The 18,641-nt window shown below is 36.8% G+C and overlaps 2 protein-coding genes and 1 long non-coding RNA gene across 3 annotated transcripts in view; 2 read left to right on the forward strand and 1 right to left on the reverse strand.

Annotated features, from left to right (window-relative positions):
• TUBB1 (tubulin beta 1 class VI) overlaps window positions 1-18,641 on the reverse strand; it is a 917,325-nt gene that overhangs the window by 219,858 nt on the left and 678,826 nt on the right. The gene's annotated exons all lie outside the window — the stretch shown is intronic.
• The window catches only part of SYCP2 (synaptonemal complex protein 2), a gene marked incomplete at both ends in the record, with an annotated part of 52,457 nt that overhangs the window by 7,218 nt on the left and 26,598 nt on the right, over window positions 1-18,641 (forward strand). Inside the window, 14 exons of the mRNA XM_083358122.1 lie at window positions 163-197; window positions 991-1,133; window positions 1,559-1,611; window positions 2,046-2,091; window positions 2,656-2,751; window positions 4,091-4,151; window positions 4,344-4,492; window positions 5,148-5,222; window positions 5,962-6,007; window positions 11,572-11,945; window positions 12,799-12,923; window positions 13,794-13,827; window positions 17,742-17,812; window positions 17,899-17,956. Coding sequence (XP_083214248.1) covers window positions 163-197; window positions 991-1,133; window positions 1,559-1,611; window positions 2,046-2,091; window positions 2,656-2,751; window positions 4,091-4,151; window positions 4,344-4,492; window positions 5,148-5,222; window positions 5,962-6,007; window positions 11,572-11,945; window positions 12,799-12,923; window positions 13,794-13,827; window positions 17,742-17,812; window positions 17,899-17,956 — 1,366 coding nt within the window. The remainder of the gene's footprint in view (window positions 1-162; window positions 198-990; window positions 1,134-1,558; window positions 1,612-2,045; window positions 2,092-2,655; window positions 2,752-4,090; window positions 4,152-4,343; window positions 4,493-5,147; window positions 5,223-5,961; window positions 6,008-11,571; window positions 11,946-12,798; window positions 12,924-13,793; window positions 13,828-17,741; window positions 17,813-17,898; window positions 17,957-18,641) is intronic.
• LOC310639379 lies at window positions 7,959-8,885 on the forward strand. Its single transcript, XR_014492286.1, has 3 exons — window positions 7,959-8,090; window positions 8,635-8,710; window positions 8,826-8,885. It is a non-coding gene; the product is annotated as an uncharacterized lncRNA (long non-coding RNA).

Here is an 18,641-nt window from a genome sequence, read left to right on the forward strand (position 1 = left end):
GCCTCTGGTCTGTTTTTTGTCTTTTGTCTTTTGTCTTTTTTACTTTCAGTTGTAAGTTGTCCAGAGTCAACAGGTGGCCTATAAATTAGATAAACAGACATTACATAATGCAAGTAATGTTTAAAAAGCCAATCAAACTGAATCACAGTATTTGTTTGACAGGAATGATATGGGGAAAAGAATTTTGGATGCTGGGGGTAAGCACAGATTATGATTTCAACATACGTATTAATGTTATCCAGAGCTGCTTAATGCTAAGTGTATGTATTTTAGAAGTTTTCTATAGCTTCCATGCCACAGACAGAAACAATCTTTTCATAGGACCAATGATACAGAACTTTCACAGTGGAACCATTGTTTCATTCATTATATTCCATCCAATCATTAATACATCAGTGTTCTTAATTCATTGGTTTACTTATTTGCATATCAATTTTATTCTTTAGTTGCTTTATTTTGACTACATTATATATCATTTAAATCCAGCACCTAACTTCAACTTAAGTCAGAGGGTTAAAAGAGATTGGGCTTTGAATTTTAAGAGCAGGGAGTGGACCATTTCATAAGATGGCTTTTCTTTTTCCTAAGAGGTAGGGATACTTTCAAATAAGGAACTGAATAGCCAGCCATCATTTTTATTTTGTAGGAATATCTCTGAGATATTGAAGCTGTAGACCTTGAAGCTTTCTTGAAAATCCAAGTAGTGCTGGCTTACAAGCCAGCTTCCCATTTTGTTAGAAGAAAAGGATCCTTTTAAAAATTCAAGTAGGATGGCAGAGATTCTTGTGAGTGCTAAGAAACCTGTCCACAAGTATACAGTATTCATACTATGAATAACAGTCTGAGTACTTCAAATATATGCAACAAATTCTATGTATTGTTTGTATGTGTGCATACGCACACACGCACACATTTAATTAATTTGTAGGCAGTAACATTTAATCACTATCAAAAGGCTTTATGATAATATTTCTATCATATATATTATAGACTATGATCTTCAAGTTGCCATTACTGAAGCATTATGCAGAATGACATCAGAAAAACAAAGAAGAGAGCTGGCAATCCAGTGGTTTCCAATGGATTTTGTCAGCAGTGCATTTAAACAAATTAAAGATTCTGAATTTGAAACAGTAAGTCAGACATGTCAAACACAAGGCCCGGGGACCGGATCCAGCCCGCGAAGTGATTTCATGTGGCCCGCAAAGCCATCCTGGAAACAGTGAGGGAACAGCCCCCACTGCCTTGGCACTTTCCCCGATCCCATCTCCTTCTGCCAGAGACCCTCAGATCTGTCCCACTCCTGCCCAGGCCTCCATAGGCACCCTTGATGCAAACGATGTCGAGCTGGCCATGGTCACCCAGTAGGCCATACGCACTCTAGCCACGCCCAGCTAGTAGGCCATGCCCACCCGCCCCCCTGAGGGCAACTGCAATGCTGATGCGGCCCTCAATGAAATTGAGTTTGACACCCCTGCAGTAAGTCATATTCAAATACTGGTTCTTTCAAAAGAAGAAAATTGTCAAAGGACTTAATACTACTTTTCTCTTTAAACAGGACTGCAGGAAGTTCCTTAACCAAGTTAATGGCATGCTTGGAGACAAAAGAAGGTACGCATAACATTAATGTAGATTTCTAATTACAGAATATGCTCTTAAGTATGGCTTTTCATAAGTTGAAAAAATAGTCACAAGATCATTCTTTTGAAGTTGTTATTCATGTTTGCTAACATCAGCAATCTAGATGTAGCATTAGCTGTTAATGAAATGTAATTAGCGCATCCTGTAAATTTTATCTTACCAGTGTTTTGAGAGTGTGTCCTATTGTATGGCAAAAGCTGGGATAAAACCAATTACATAATAAGTAGTATTCCATATATCTTATGGAGGGATAATCATCGGTGATTTTATCAGTAGTGTATGTTTAAACTTTTTTCCCCAAGGAAAAGGGTGATGGGAATTGGAAATTCTATTTTTTCTAAGTAGAGATGAAGAAAGAAGCAATTAAAATACTTTTATTATGAGAATACTGTACTCTCTTACAGGGTATTTACCTATCCTTGTTTATCAGCTGCCCTTGATAAACACGAGGTAAGTTCTTTTCTTTTGACTATATACAATATATTATTTGAAACATCATGATGCTTTATTTGAATTCAGGAAGTTTGCATTGACTGGTAATAATTTAAAGAGTTTTGATTTAGAAATGGGAACAGAATGCTCTTAAACTAATATCAGAACTAGTCATTAGAATGCAAACATCAGCACAGCATAGAAGGCCTGTTCAGATAAGCTATTTTAGGATAGTAATTAGGTAAACTAAGAATGACGATTAACTCCATGTCCTCTTTCTCATCTCCTTTTAAATCCTGGCCTTTGTGCTTTTGGTTTATGCTTTATGGCCTGGCCTTGTGCTTTAACTAGAGTTTGAAACCAATATTAAATCACAACTCCTATTTTCAAACATAATTGAAAACTGACATTTAAATACTAAAATAAAGCACTGAAGCTGTTCCATAAGAAGAGCGAATACACTTACCCTTGGCATGATAACCCATAATTATTAAGATGAGAACATTGCAAAATGTTATAAAAGATTTGCATATAGAGAGTTACAATGATTCTTTTTTTAAAAAAAAACTGGTTCTATTATAGCTACAGATGCCAGCAGATGAAAACCTTGAAGAATGTTGGATTGACTTTAATGTTGGTAGTAAAAGTATATCCTTCTATGTTGCTGCAGATGATGAAGTAGGTTAAGTTTTCTTTATTGAATCAAACTTTTTTTAGATTGTAACAACCTTTTTAATCATCAGAATAGTTTGTTGTGGAAGTCAAAGTTAAAAAAGCTCGCTCTTTCCTTCCTTCCTTCCTCCCATCCATGCTGCATCTTACCAATTATATTTTAGTATGATCATCTTTAAAATATAAAAAAGAATCCAGGGTTTTTAAAGTATACAAGGTAAAGAATATCAACTCATTTCTCAGTGGTTTTTTTTTGCAGATGCATACTTTCTTTCAAATTAAATAACCATTAAGTTTTATAATGTATGCTCCCCCTTTACCTGATGAAGATCAGTCCCTTTCCATTGCTGTTGCTTAGGCATTCCATTATCTAGCAATCTTCTTACCAGCCTGACAGTTACGATCTAAGTTCTGTTGCTAATGATTCCTGGATGGGAGATACAGTGGGATTTTCATGTGTATAATGAAGCTGTTCTGTTTTGTTCGAGTCAGGGTAACCACTGACAACATATTTAGGATTTGATTTTCATAATTGTGCAAGAAGAACTGAAATGACTAATCTAATACTTAGCCCAGTGTCATGAGAAGATAATTGGTCGGTCAGACTTAACTTTTAAGGTTAGAATGAACCTTTGTAAGGATGGAGTGGACATTGGAATATATTTTGCAGGCAAATACATTCTAATGGTGTCTGGATGCTTCTGGGTTTTCTGCTTAGTTTGGCTATTATTAAAGTTATTAAAGTCCTCCTAAACCACAGAGTCCATATTGCTGATCTAGATAGTCTCCAAAAGAGTTATTTTTCTTCATCCTAAATGCCAAACGTTAAGTTTGGAAAACCTTTTTTTCACTGTATTGGCATTCCAGAGCACTTATTAGTGACTATTTAATATGATCTCACATACTGCCAGGCTGTTGTGATAAATTTACTTAGCTGTTAATACTTACTGCTCATAATAGGAAAAAGCCCTTAATTCACAGGCAAAACATTTGTTCCTTTTCAACAGCAACTGTCTGCTCATCTAAGTATCATATTGTCTGGGAACACAAAAGAGGGATGAAGAAGAGTTTTATAGCTGCTATTATTTCAAGCTGTAATATTGTGGGTACATAACAATATATCTTATTTTGATAAAGTTATTGTCAAATCCATATTCCAATTTTGATCTGTTGGAAAAGAAAACCTGTATCAGAGATAAAAGTTAATATCCTGAACACAAAATATTGACAAACAGTTGGCATCCTGCAAAACTATATTTTGGAAATACTACACCAAATCTTCAGCTGTAATCTGTAACAGCTGAATATCACACTTCTTTACTTTTTTCATAAATTTAACTTCTAGGGTCAACAGTGGGAAACTGTGTGCATACCAGAAGAAGATGTTAAGACCTACATAATTGAAGGTACTTGAGATTTTAATGCTTTTCTTATATTCAGAATGTTAAGTATAAGTATGATATTCAGAATTGCTATTTCTCTTTCAGAAAAACTTTTACTATTTTATTGGTGTATTTTTTCAGTGTTTGCAAAGCAAGTATGTTACTTCCAAATAAACAACTATTTAATAATAAAGAATATGTTTCATTTCTGTGTAGAAAAAGAAAAAGAAAAATTATTAATGGTACATCTAAACAACCCAATGTCTGTTGGTGCCCAGGAAGGTGAGAAAATAATCTTACATTTCGATTCTGCATTGGAAATTATGGATGCAATAAGAAAAGTTTACGATGCTACAAAATGTCAGGTAACATCTTTTTCTTTTTCTCTTCTTGAATAAAAATTATTAACCACTGTTTACTATTATATTTGTAGTTGGTTATACTTGTCTGTATCTATGCAATTAAAGACAGCATAATTCCAGCAATTTTTGTCAGAGTAATCATAGCAACCCTAAAATAAGGAAGGAATAAGATACACACTTGTTCACATTTTTTACAGAGCCAGTTTGGTGTTCTGCCTAAGGCATCAGACTAGAAACTGGGAGATTGTGAGTTTTAGTCTGCCTTAGGCACAAAGCCAGTTGGATAATCTTAAGATTTTACTTCTGAAATCTGTCCAAAAAAAATTGCAGGGATTTGTCCAGGTAGTTGGCAGGAGTCAACATTAACGTAAAGGTGTGCATACATTTGTACATGCACACACTCTTCACATCCAGTTTAAAAAAATACTGAATTTGCAGTGTTACTTTCAAGTAAGATAAAATGAAAGAACTGAAAAAATATTTTGTAAATATTTGCAATCTGGAGGATTTGTTTCCCAATGAAAGAAAAAGCAACAAAACTAATGCATCACATTTTTAATCATAATACAATATATAATGTAAATAAAAGTAAACTAAACTAGAAAAAATATGAACTTTTTATGTAATGCCTTCCTTTTTTGCCTATTTATTGCTTCAGGGGTTTACAAGGAAGAATACTGGGTCAATTGCAAAAACAACGGTGCATGTAGTTTTTGATGAAAGTGGATCACAGGTAAATTTTCCAGTTACAATGATAAATATTTAATGCATGTATTTAACCTGGGTAATACATATGGAAGGCAAATTTTGAAGGTACAGATGGTATACAGTAGATTTTACTATTTTTTTTGTCAATGTGCCGTTCAGAAAAACCTCCCATTTATTTAGAAAATTAATCCCGCCCCCTTCAGCAAATAATTGGATTCTAATATATAGCATCTCTCTGTTAGAACCGTGAAGTTAATTTTTAACAATTAGAAATTATAGGCTGATTTAATCTGAACCATAATATTTCTAAGCATCATTATACTAATGCTATATGAAATTAATGGGGAATTTTGTTTAAAAATGGACATATTGCATTTGCAGCTTTGTTAGAGTAAAAGGAGAAGGTGTACCTTGCAAGCTGATGGGTGGTTTATGTAGCCCGCTTACCTCCCTTCCTCTCTCTTTGCTGCCATCTACTGGTCAATAAGTCAAACAGTTGACCAGTCAATCACCCCATAGTTTTCTGATGTAAAAAAATTCCAACAATTGTCAGTACCGTGGCGGGGGGAGGTATTGCATGGAATAACCAGAGTAAGGGAATCACTAATTAGTACCCTTATTATATTACGGGTCAGGGATAGAGTTTCGAAAGATCCAAAAAAAAGCCCCACTACCTTGTCATATAAATGTCCTCATTGCTAGCTGGAGTTTAGTCTTGTTTGAAAGCACAGTAATAATGGGTTTTTCATATTTAAAATGACTAGGTTATTATACCAGAAAGTCAGATATCACCTCTGAAAGAGAAAGAATGTAAAGAAAGAATGGAAGAAAAAAATAGTTTCTCCTCTCAACATCAATGTCCTCAGGCAGAGATAAATCCAAGTAAAAAAACAATTGAGATGGACTTCCAAACAGGTCGATCCAAGGTAGTTTGAGCTTTTAAATAGAAAAGAAGAATTCTTGTTTTGTCATCTTTGATTAAATGTATGAATGCTAGGTTAAATTATACTTCTCATTTTATTTCAAGACCACCCCTGGTAAAAGGAAAATGTCTGAGGCATCAATGATTTTGTCATCCACTTCCAGGTTTTCTGTGCAGAGTCCATTGCCCTCAATTATTACTTGTAAGTAAAATGGCATATAGTATTGTGCCTTAATTCAGTATGTTTCTAATGTACTTTATTATTTTTAGAAAATGTTCCTCTGTCATCATGGGTCAACAACTATCCTTAGCCTCTAGAAATGATGTTAGCGGGTTTGTAAGTTGGTCAAGATGACCTCATAAGATCACTTCAAATTTTGTAAAAAAAAATTTACACTATGATTCCCTGTACACAGAGCTATTAGCAGGGCTTTTTTGTAAAAGAAAAAGGTGCCGGAACTCACACATGTCATACAACCCACCTTGCCTACCCTACAAGGTTCCATCCAAAAAAGGTGCCGGAACTCCGTTCTGAACGTTCTATGAGAAAAAAAGCCCTGGCTATTAGCATGAGTATCATCATAAGAAGTATCATTTAAGGCAGGGGTGTCAAACTCAATTTCATTGAGGGCCGCATCAGCATTGCGGTTGCCCTCAAGGGGCCGGGTGGGCATGGCCAGGGTGGGCGTGGCCTACTGGGTGGGCGTGGCTAGAGTGCCTATGGCCTACCGGGTGGGCGTAGCCAGCTCTACATTGCTCGCATCAAGGGTGCCTATGGGGGCCTGGGCAGGAGTGGGACAGATCTGGGGGTCTCTTGCAGAAGGAGGGTCTCTGGGCCAGGGCCAAGGCAGTGGGGGCCGTTCCCTCACTGTTTCCAGCATGGCTTCGCGGGCCACATGAAACCACTTCGCGGGCCGGATCCGGCCCCCGGGCCTTGTGTTTGACATGTCTGATTTAAGGTCTAGTGAGTTGATAGATTATGTTCCCATTATTCAGTGGAAACTAAATAACCTAGAAACACTTACCTGATAGGCTGAGATGAATCATTTTACTGTCTTCCTTCTCCAGCCCTAGATTGTTACATTTTTATATGTAACAGGAGACTAGTGTGTAGGGGTTCTGATAAAGAAAAAGAGAACTGAGCCTCCTTGGAAATAGTATGAATTTAGGGAGTTCCATAATCCCTAAAAGGGAATATTTTTTCCTGTGTGCTATTGGAAACAGAATTCTGGATAAGGACTGGAGGTTGTGAAAACGTCGCAGCCATTCGAATATGGATTCATGCATTGCTTTCCTCCAGATAAAGGGAGAAGGCAGGGAAGTTCCTAAATGTCACACAGCCATCAAGAGACAAAAGAACATCACAGTTTAGGAAACTCATCAAGCAGCATTTGTAGAAATCAGGTTCTGTGGAACAAATTCTACTCTGGATTTTGCTTATGATAATTCCCAAATTACTAGCAATGATGGATTCTTGAAAAGAGCAATACCCTATGTTTTAATGCAAACATCTAGACTGCAGTTTGTTTATATACAGACTGTTTTATACCTTTCCTCTGTTGGGTGCAGTATCTTAACCATTTTAGCTTCCACTGACATGTAGCACTTGGTTTATCGGAATCTTGTATGAGGCAGGATATCAGGGTGATGAACATTGGTTAATCCACTGTAAATCTGAAGGATGCCTTGAGCAGTTCTTTTCCTTGAAACAGTGAATTCATTTATTGTAATTTTCGTGGAAATGGCATACAGCATTACAAGTTGCATTAAAAGAAATGAACTGTGGGTTCCTTCTCAGCAACTCCACGAAAAGGGAAGATTAAAACCCCTCTTCAGATAACGAGCTTAGTGGAAAGAAATGACGTTTTCTCAGTACCTGAGACTAGAGCAATGAAGGCTGCCCGAGAAGCTAATTGTGCACATCTACTTTCTTCAACCAAGGCTATTAACAGGAATAATTCCATTGAGAAGGTAACTTTTAGATTTGTACAGCAGATTTCAATCTGAAAACTACATGGATCTCTTCTAACCTGCCAAGTTTGGTTAAAAGCTACACATTCCCCCAAATGGTAAGCTTTTTTAAAATTGAGAATTAATGAAGTGTACAAGGCAGTTGAAAAAGTCTGTATTTGAAGCACACCGGTTTTTTTATAACAATCCAATTTGGTAAAGTGGATCTCAGGAAAAAATAATCATTTGAAGAAGTGAAAGAAACAAAAGTGAAGTAGAATAATTGCAAGAGAAAGAGCAAGCCTTATACGGGGAAAAAATAGAGGACAGCTTAATCTTCCAACAGATTGATTAGCAAGTAGACATAGGAGGATGTCAAAGTTGTTTGGGAAAATAGTTTTATAACAGAGTGCCATAGATATATGTGAAATATTAGAAAATACTGAATTCACTTTTAATCGGGGATATGCTGTTTACATCTTGTGCTTGAAGTAATTGGCATAGAAAATAATATAAATAAATATGCATCTTAATAATATTTGAGATTTATTATGTATACATATAGGAGGTTCCAGCTGAGAAAATGAAAAATACGATCCACAGTGAGGAAGATGTAGATATTAATGGAAAGCAAAAATTAGGTAAATTGTTCAACATATTTGAATAGACATGGTTTAAAATAGTTTTCATGTTGGTGTAGAAAATCTTCATTAGGATTGCCTTTCATGTCTAATTTAATATGTATGTTTCACATAGATGAATTAAGTGATATTGTTCCTGATTCCCAACCACCAATATGGAAAAGTGACAAATCATTGTGAGTACTACAAATAATTATAGCTATATATATCTTTTTATCATTACTTCTTTATTTCGTGTCTTAGAGAAAGTACATTAATATATAATTATGATGTAAAGATTAGTTCATTAGGGACCGATCAAAGTTACAACGGTGCTAAAAAAGTACTTATGCCCGTTTTTCACACTTATGATAATTACAGCATCTCCATGGTCATGTGATCAACATTTAGATGCCTGGCAACTGACTCCATATGACAGTTGCTGTGCCCCAAGGTCATGTGATCACCCTTTCTGCCCTTCTAACAAGCAAAGTCACTGGGGAAGCCAGATTCACTTAGCGATGGTGCTACTAACTTAACTGCAGTGATTCGGGTCATAAAATGGGGCTAAACTCATTTAAGAACTGTCTCACTAAGCAACAGAAATTTTGGTCTCTGTTGTGGTTGTAAGATGAGGACCACCTACGTTGAACTCTAAACACTTGATTTTAGTACTTGTGGGTCTCCTTCACAAATAAGCAATTTTTATTGTTATGATTGTTTTTCCATCATGTCTTGATGCAAAGGATCAATTTTTGCCATGGTTATCTTTATATTTGCATCCCTGGATGCCATGTTTTTTCAGATAGCACTTTCAGCCAATCATTGCTCAGCTCAAGCTGGATAATAGTTGAACACCAAGAATGCAAGCCAGTCAATGCCGAAGGTCTCCACTTCAAACCTGCAGAGTGTCATGTTCACTACTTGTCTAACTTAAAGGGCGCTGAGAATACAAGCAGCTTTTTTCACTTCCTCCAAAACAAAAGAAAAAAATATATTCTAGCTTTCTTTTGTCCAAAAACATGCACAGAATCCAGGTGTCTGCACACATGTTATTTCTATTCATTTGTCTGTTGATTTTTTTAAAAAAATCATTACTCTTGATAGCATACTATTACGATGGTTGTAAGGAAGGTTGAGTTTTAGAATATTTACAAAAATGCGGAAAAGGAAAAGTTCAGTGTTGAACTTCGTCAGTAATTCGAATGAAGTAAGATGAACAGTAGCTTGGTATTCAGGATGGTTATAATTTTGTTTTTTAAAAAAAATATATATCAAGAAATGTGAATTGGCATTGCAGTATACTTTGGAAAACTGTAAATAACTCACCCCCTCCTGTGCCTTTGTATGGAGAACTACATTTGGATACATTAAGTATCCAAATGCTGCAAATGGTTGTACAATTTGGCTACTTTGCTTAAAAAGAATGCATTCTATGTCTGAAATACTCACATAAGTGAAATCATGAAGAAGTTGCTAAAATGTGTGTGTGTGTTGTTTTTTTTCAGATTGCCTGGCCTTTCAGACAATTATATTGCTGAAATTAAAACGCAGAAAAAAGCAAAGTGCTGGATACCTGAAACAATAATAACTCAATGTCAAAAGATTACTGCATCAGAAAGTATAGTATATCAAGGTTAAGTCCTTATTTATATAAAAAGTAATGTCAAGGTTATATTAGTTGGGGGGTTTTTTGTATTTATCCAAAGAAAATATTTAGAAAGAAAATAGTTACCTTAAACTGTGTGTTTGTTTGTTTGTTTGTTTGTTTATATGTGTGTGTGTTTGTGTTAGTTGTTTTCTAATAGCAGAAAAGAAGCAAATATTTGAAAAGGGCAGGCAGCTGTTGAAAGGAGTAGCCATTTTTGTCTCATTGCCAGTGAGGACTCTATATGATTATCCATTGTGTCCATGATTCTCCATGTTTCTCCCTCACTTTCTCCTGCATCGTTGCTGAAACGCAACCTCATCATATAGAGGACAGACACTTTAGGCCTAATATAAGCAAGTTAAAAGTCAACACTTAAGCAAAGCCCATCATCCCTTCTCCTCCAGGGTCAGACTAGGGATGTTTAATCTCAATATCCAGGCTTTCATCAACCAAATTATAAGACCGGCATGATTTAATAAGAGAAGAATTTATTCCATCTGCTCAATAGGATAATTAATTCTTTCTGCCAATTGTGAAAAAGTTCCTTTCTCCCTCTTTCCCATTATGGCCCATTTGTCTCTTTTCTTTGTCTCCTCTCCATTTCTCCATCTAGCTCTGTTCTCCACTTTAGCTTTCCGGTCCTTCCCCTCATGCCACCCACATCCTGTTTTCCCTAACCTTAACTGTAATATCTAAATGTGGACAAGACCTACTTTCCCTCCTTAACATCCCTGTGAGGTAGGTTGGACTGAGAAGAAGTGACTGGTTTGCATGCACCCATAGCCTAGGGTACACCTCAGGATCTCCTCCTCCTCCCTCTGAAAAGAGGAAGTATGGCTTGTGAATGAGAGACACAATGGTGTGCAGATAGAGGATCAATTCATTTCTAATATTGCCCTATTTGCAGCCAATTAATTTTAAGCAATAGTTATTAATTCAACTAATGTTTATTAAATTGTCCTAGAATTTCCCTTTTTAGAATGAGGCTGCAAAACCAATATCTAAATACACACACATGTGTATATGTCACAGGCGTAAAAATGGGAAATATGTGCAAACATTTTGGGGTTGCGGGAAATCCCTAGGAGTGGTTTTACCTGGAGTTGGCAGCCCTAAGTTGACAAGTGTGTAATTTTTGTGCTTGTAAATACATTACATTCTGAGTTGACTTCCTTTTGAATAAGTATGGTAGTTTATTTAATTTTAAACTTTTGTTTTTGTTTTCTGTTAGCTGCTAATCTAAGTGATAGAGCTGCTAAGCAAAAGGCTTTTGCTTCAATATTTGAAATGACTTCTTCTGAGCTAAGACATAAACAGCGTTTCAGTGGTGAACTCACAGAGGATCAACACAGCAAAACCAATAAAATACCAGACTCACAAACCGATTTTAAGCATTTGGTTGAGAAAATGCCAAAAAGTAAAAGCAGAAAAAGTGCTTCCAAAACATCTGAAATATCACTTCCTGCTACCAAAAAGAATAAGAGTTCTCTAATAAATTCAAGGCATTCCAAATCAATCTCTGAAATGGATGAACATGATACTAGATTGAATGTATCACCTCCTGAAACTGCTAATAAGAAAACTGATCCAATAAATTATGAAAAGGTAAAAACACTCCGGCATTGCTTTTCTAGTTGTATAGTAAATCAAAATAGTGATTGCTTTTAGTTTATTAACTATTTCTCATATTATTGATACATTGTTGTTGTTAGCTGCCAAGTCGTGTCCGACCCATCGCGACCCTATGGACAACGTTCCTCCAGGCCTTCCTGTCCTCTACCATCTTCCGGAGTCCATTTAAGCTCACGCCTACTGCTTCAGTGACTCCATCCATCCACCTCATTCTCTGTCGTCCCCTTCTTTTGCCCTCAATCTTTCCCAGCATGAGGCTCTTCTCCAGTGAGTCCTTCCTTCTCATTAGGTGGCCAAAGTATTTGAGTTTTAGCTTCAGGATCTGGCCTTCTAAAGAGCAGTCAGGGTTGATCTCCTCTAGGACTGACCGGTTTGATCGCCTTGCAGTCCAAGGGACTCGCAGGAGTCTTCTCCAGCACCAGAGTTCAAAGGCCTCAATTCTTTTGCGTTCAGCCTTTCTTATGGTCCAACTTTCACTGCCATACATTGCAACTGGGAAGACCATAGCCTTGACTATACGCACTTTTGTTGGCAGGGTGATGTCTCTGCTTTTTAGCGTGCTGTCTAGATTTGCCATGGCTTTCCTCCCCAGGAGCAAGCGTCTTTTAATTTCTTGGCTGCAGTCCCCATCTGCAGTGATCTTGGAGCCCAGGAAAATAAAATCTGTCACTACCTCCATTTCTTCCCCATCTATTTGCCAGGAATTGAGAGGGCCGGATGCCATGATCTTGGTTTTCTTAATGTTAAGTTTCAAATTAGCAAACAATGAAGAACAGATAGCACTAAGGATGCCACAGTATTTAATTTTTTTCATTCTATTTTTCAGAAAGGAAAATCAAAAGATGTGATTGAAGTAGCAGAAATGTTAATAAGTAAAATCAGCAAAAGATATAAAGAGAAGAATGGTGTAAAAAATACAGGAAAACCGTGCCAGTCATTTTCGGATAGCAGGTATTGTATATATATATATATATATATATATATATATATATATATATATATATATATATATATATATATATATATATATATATATATATATATATATATATATATTTTTATGTAACTGAAATGTACATAGATATTATATGTTAAAAGTAAATAGTTTGCAATATTTTTTCATTACCTTTTTTTTACTTTTCTTAATGTAGTTTTCTGTATTTTGTTATGTGTATCTTTTATCTGTTTAAACATTTTCTAATATAATCATGAAATGGAATAAACTTAGTGATCATATTGCATTTATGAAATTAGTTACATTGTATTTTGTTTATTAAATTTATACCATCTTACCAATTAGATGACTCTTTTACATAACAGTAGTATAGTTACAAGGTTATATTTCTGTTTATCAATAATGTCACAATTTTTTAAAGTAATGTTTATAATATTTTGAAGTTTAAAGGTTGTGGAGCTGTTTCATTCTCTACTGCCTGGAAATACTGGTAAAATATACTGAAAGTAATAAAATGCAATATGTAGTTAATTCAATAAAAGTAAATGATCTCAACATCTTTACTACCAATAACATACAGTAGAAAATATCTTTTGGAAAATTGCTTATGGCAATATTGTTGAGATACTACAGTTCTCAATGACCGTTCAAAATGATGGCAGTGAAAATGGTGACTTATGACTGGTCCTTGCACTTCCAACCACTGCAGCATCCCCTGTGGTCACATGATTTCGAGGAATGTATTTCACATTGTGTTTCATCGTTTAATTATATTACTAAAGAGCAGTATTTAAATACAACCTTATTTATTCCAAATGAAGATTTCCAGCTTGGGACTGATCTGTGTTCCATCCATTTTCTTACAGGACATCTTTAAATAAAATTGATAGCGATAATAAGGTATGTCTTTTTTTCTTTACAAATTTGCCAGAAAATGGTTTTAGATATTTAATTTTAAACAGAGTAGATTAAATACATTTGAACTCTGCACCAAATAAATGTTTTTTTTTCAAGTGTGAAATATATAGTAGCATTTTTTCCAGGTTTTGTAACTGAACTGATCATCATGTCTAGGGCGGTGTTTCTCAACCTTGGCATCTTTAAGATGTATGGATTCAACTCTCAGAATTCTGGTTGGTGAATGCTGGCTGAAAAATTCTGGGAGTTGAAGTCCACAGTTTTAAAGTTCCCAAGGTTTGGAAACACTGGTATAGGCTGGTCTGTAATGTTTTATTACTGGGTTACTCTGTAATTCAGAAATTGCCTAATTTGACTTTGCTGGCATGTCACACAAACACACACACACACCCCACACAAAAAAAACCCCAAGAAACTATTCATAATAAAGAGTGATGAATTATCTTACATTAAATTATTTAAATTTATTATTACATAAATAAAATACTTGCATAATTGTAAATATTTTTTTTCAAAATGTTTATCCGAGGCAGCTCCAGGTCACACAAAATCTGCAAACTTTGGAGAATGCTCTTGTGTGGCCTTGCAACTTCGGAAAAGAGCAGGAAGCGTGCCCTGATCTCACATGCTTTGGGGAGGCTCCAGAGGCCTCTCAGAAGGTCCTCCTACCGGGCCCCCCTCACGTGGCTTCTAGAGGGTCTGGTGTATTTCCAAAGCTGGCATACAGTATCATCTGTAACATGCCTGTCATAGGTTTGCCATCACCAGCTTTGACTGAATGAGATAATGCGTGGCTGGGAGGAAAGCAGTTAAACCAATAACTCGATACACGAGGACTCCTCACAGCTAAATGACTGCCAAAACAAAACTTTGCTGTGGAAGACTTAGAGTTCATTGACCGGGGTTTTTTTAAAGCCAGGAGTCACCTTTATGTGTAAGGAAAAACATCAGGGGAAAAAAAAGCAATAATTGCTTTGCAGTTACCATAATCTGTTACTTGATGTTGCTAAATAAGTAAGGTGTTAGCTCTTACAGTAAAGCTGCCAGAAGAATGTTTTTGTTTTAAAACTAAGCATTAGGAAAACCTCAAAGAGGAGATGTACCAATTGTGAACATGAAAGGATTTAACTGCTCCCTTTGCCCTTTATTGGTTGGCTGAGCTATCCAGAGGTTTTATTTAAAGGAATTGTGGGGGGGGGGGGGGAAACCACATTTTTTTTTTCTATTTTCCCTTTTGAGGTGGAGGGGGTTTCTAGGAACAAGTTCTAATTTAAATAGATTTTTCAGTGGGTGACCATTGTAGGAATTTATTGTAATATTTTCAAAAATATTTTAAAATTATCCTTTGTCAAATTTTCTGCAAGATCAGTGACAGGTGATTTTCAGCCTAGATTTTACATTCTACCTACTTTTGTAGCCCTCAGGAGAAAGTTAAGGAAATAGTTGCTGATCTTGAGTTCCCATTGTTTCCTCTGGCCAGAACCCACAAACTATTTTGAATTTCGTGTCCTGGAATATAGAACACAGAATTATTTTAAGTTTTGAGCTCATGGAGCTGAGACAATATTTCAATAGAATGCTTCAGAGTTTCAACCAGGCAAGCTAAACAGAACTATTCTACCATCCTTTTTTCTGATTAGTGAACATTATGGTGCTTTTAAGGGACGCGGTAGCTCAGTGGGTTAGGACGCTGAGTTTGTCAATCAGAAGATCGGCAGTTTGGCGGGTCAAATCCCAAGTGCCGCGTAGCAGAGTGAGCGCCTGTTACTCATCCCAGCTTCTGCCAACCTAGCAGTTTGAAAGCATGTAAAAAATGCAAGTAGGAAAATAGGGACCACTACAGTGGGAAGGTAACAGCATTCTGTGCGCCTTTGGCACCTAGTCATGCTGGCCACATGACCACGGAGACGTCCTCGGACAAGCGCTGGCTCTTCAGCTTTGAAACGGAGATGAGCACCGGCCCCTAGAGTTGGAAACAACTAGCCCGCATGTGCGGGGGAAACTTTACCTTTACCTTTTTATGGTGCTTTATGTTTTATGGTGACTTTCTTTCTCCAGGCCTGTTTCATCCCATGTTAGTTGTGGGGGGACAGATAGTTTTAGGACTCTTCTTTGAGAGTGCTGCAGGTCCCTCTCTCTCCCTTCCTATTCAACTTCTACGTGAAATTACTGGATGAAGTCATTTGTTGGTTTGGGGTTCAGCATGGTGATGATACCCTCTTATATCCTTTGACCCCGGACCTGGGCGAGGATTGGAGGCTGTGTAGGTTTGGTTAGGACCTGGTTATCCAACTCAGTCCTACCAAGATTGAGTAATTATGGGTGCTTGGACAACCCAGATCCGTACAGTTTTAATCTTGGTTGGGGTAGCACTTCTGAGTTCAAGACTGGTGTGCAATCTGGAGGTCTTCCTGGACTCTCAGTCCCTATTGACTGAGCAGGTGGCGGCTAGGGCCAGGAAGGCCTTTGCACAGCTTCTTCTGGCATGCTAGTTGCACCCTTTCTTAGACTGCAAGGTCCTTCAGACAGGCACTCGTGAACTTTTCACCTGTTGGTCCTTCAAGTTAGACCAGACGAGGAAAGCAATGCCATATACCTAGGTTAGTATTACTTGTATTGTAAAAAATGTAGTAACAGAATCTTTCAAGTTTGAATATGCCTCCCCCTCTCTTCCTTAGTTCACCACATGTGAACTAAGGTGAGGGTTGTCTAAGATGTTCATTCACTCTTGGCCCTGACTCAGATCTCTTTCATATGAGTGTGGCCTTGATCGTAGCTCTTTCTTCTGTCTGTCAAGGCCATTCCTTTCTCCTCCCCACCTTGTAGCATAAATCTTGCAATGCATTCTATAGAGGGCAGCACTTAAGGATCACCCAGAAGCTTCAGCTGATCCAGAATGCAATGGCACAGGCAGTTGAAGCCCTCTTGTTGCTTGGTTTTTGCCATGTTTTGTTCCTCATTTTTAGGACAGTTCTTGGCTTACGTCTATTCCTTTAGCACCTGTTCAAAGTTATGGCGATGATGAAAAAAGGACTTATGATTTGTCCTTGAATTTCCAGCTGTCATGGTGTCTCTGTGGTCACATGATTGCAACCTGGGTGTTTGGGTATCCAGATCAAGATTACCATATCCCAACAAACCACGTCAAGTGATAGCCATTTGCAGACTTCCCTGCCACAAACAAACTCAATGGGAAACTTGGCAGGGAAGATAGCAAGTCACACCAGTAATTTGCTTCTGCCAATTTTTCTCTTGGGGACCCCCACTATGGAGGATCTTATATCCCATAGCACCCCTCATACTTCATAGCACATGCCTCCCCACTATATACATACCCCTCCTGTTTCTGCTGGCCCTCTTGCAACCTCTGCCATAGCTCCTGCCCCCACCTCCCTAAGCTCCTTATCTAGACTTTGGCCTTTCCCTGCTTAATGTCCTGTGCAGTCCTAGGTTCAAAAGTAACCATGACTACTGGGAGTACTGTCAATAAGCAATGTGATCATGTGACATCATGCCTTATAACTTCATCTTTTAGCAATAGCAGTTCCATTCCCAATTGTCGCTGTAGCCTGAGGACTGCCTGTATTGTTTTATTCTTATTTTTTTTAATGTCCAGAGTTGTTGGGAGTTGGGCAGGGTACAAATTTAGCAAATAATGATTTTAAAAAATTATTGAAGCAGGCTTTGAATGCGACAGGATATTTTTTCTTAATTTTAATTGCTAATTGTCTGACTTGTTCATTACTTTTTTTAAACTAGCCCTATTTGGAACATAAGGACAGGATATACTGTATCTATTTAATGAATACTCTTATTTATTCATTTCATTAAATTTGAAAAATGGGTAGTATTGGTGTGTTATAAATCTGCTTGTATAATTATTCTTTTATGCCTAGAAAAAAAGACAGAATAGAAGGACTGGAAATTTCAAAACTACAGTACATAACAATACTAATGAACAACATGTGTAAGTAAACAGTAATCTAATACAAATCTAGCCATTTGAGAGATGAAAAGATAAAACACTAAACAAAGTTTTATCTCTTTTGATAGGGATGATGTCTATGACTTTAATCTAAGTGGATTTGATGAACCTACAATAAAGCTTGGAGTAAGAAAATTATAGTATATACCAATATGTTAATAATTATATTCTTAACAATTCGTCAACAACATGACTTCTCATTATTTGGAATTTATGTTATTAATTCATTCCAAAATATAATTTGATTCTATAGCAGTTTCAACCTTCTGTTTGGCTTATGTTAAAATTGTATTCTGCTGTAGCTACCCAACTGTACTACTGGTATTTCTTAATAAAAAAGAAGAAGAGAATAGACAAAGTTACTAGAATTAGTCATCTCCATGTCATACGCAGTCTTCCTTAGTAATAATAAGGATATTTCTGGTTAGTTTTGGTCAATGTTATCACAAGCTTAGCCAAGTCCAGTTTTGCCTGAGCATCTTCATGCTGTTGTATGCAAGCTAAGAACACAAGCTTACAGATTTGCAAATCAACATTCAGTAAACTCATCTTTACTGGAGAGGCTGGATAAGTGTTTCTCAACCTTGATAACTTTTAAGATGTGTGGACCTCAACATCCAGAATTCCCCAGCTAGCACAGCAGAGTTGAAATCCACACATCTTATCAAGGTTTAAAGAAACATTTTTTTTCAAAAGCCATTTGTTCAGAATGCTGGAGCCCTGAGCAGGACATTGGGCTAGATCAGGGGTGTCAAACTGCCGCCCCACGGGCCGGACATGTCATCCGGAAGCCATGCCCACCCCATTGCCG

Source organism: Vipera ursinii (assembly GCF_947247035.1).
Source record: "Vipera ursinii genome assembly, chromosome: 3".
NCBI lineage: Eukaryota > Metazoa > Chordata > Lepidosauria > Squamata > Viperidae > Vipera > Vipera ursinii.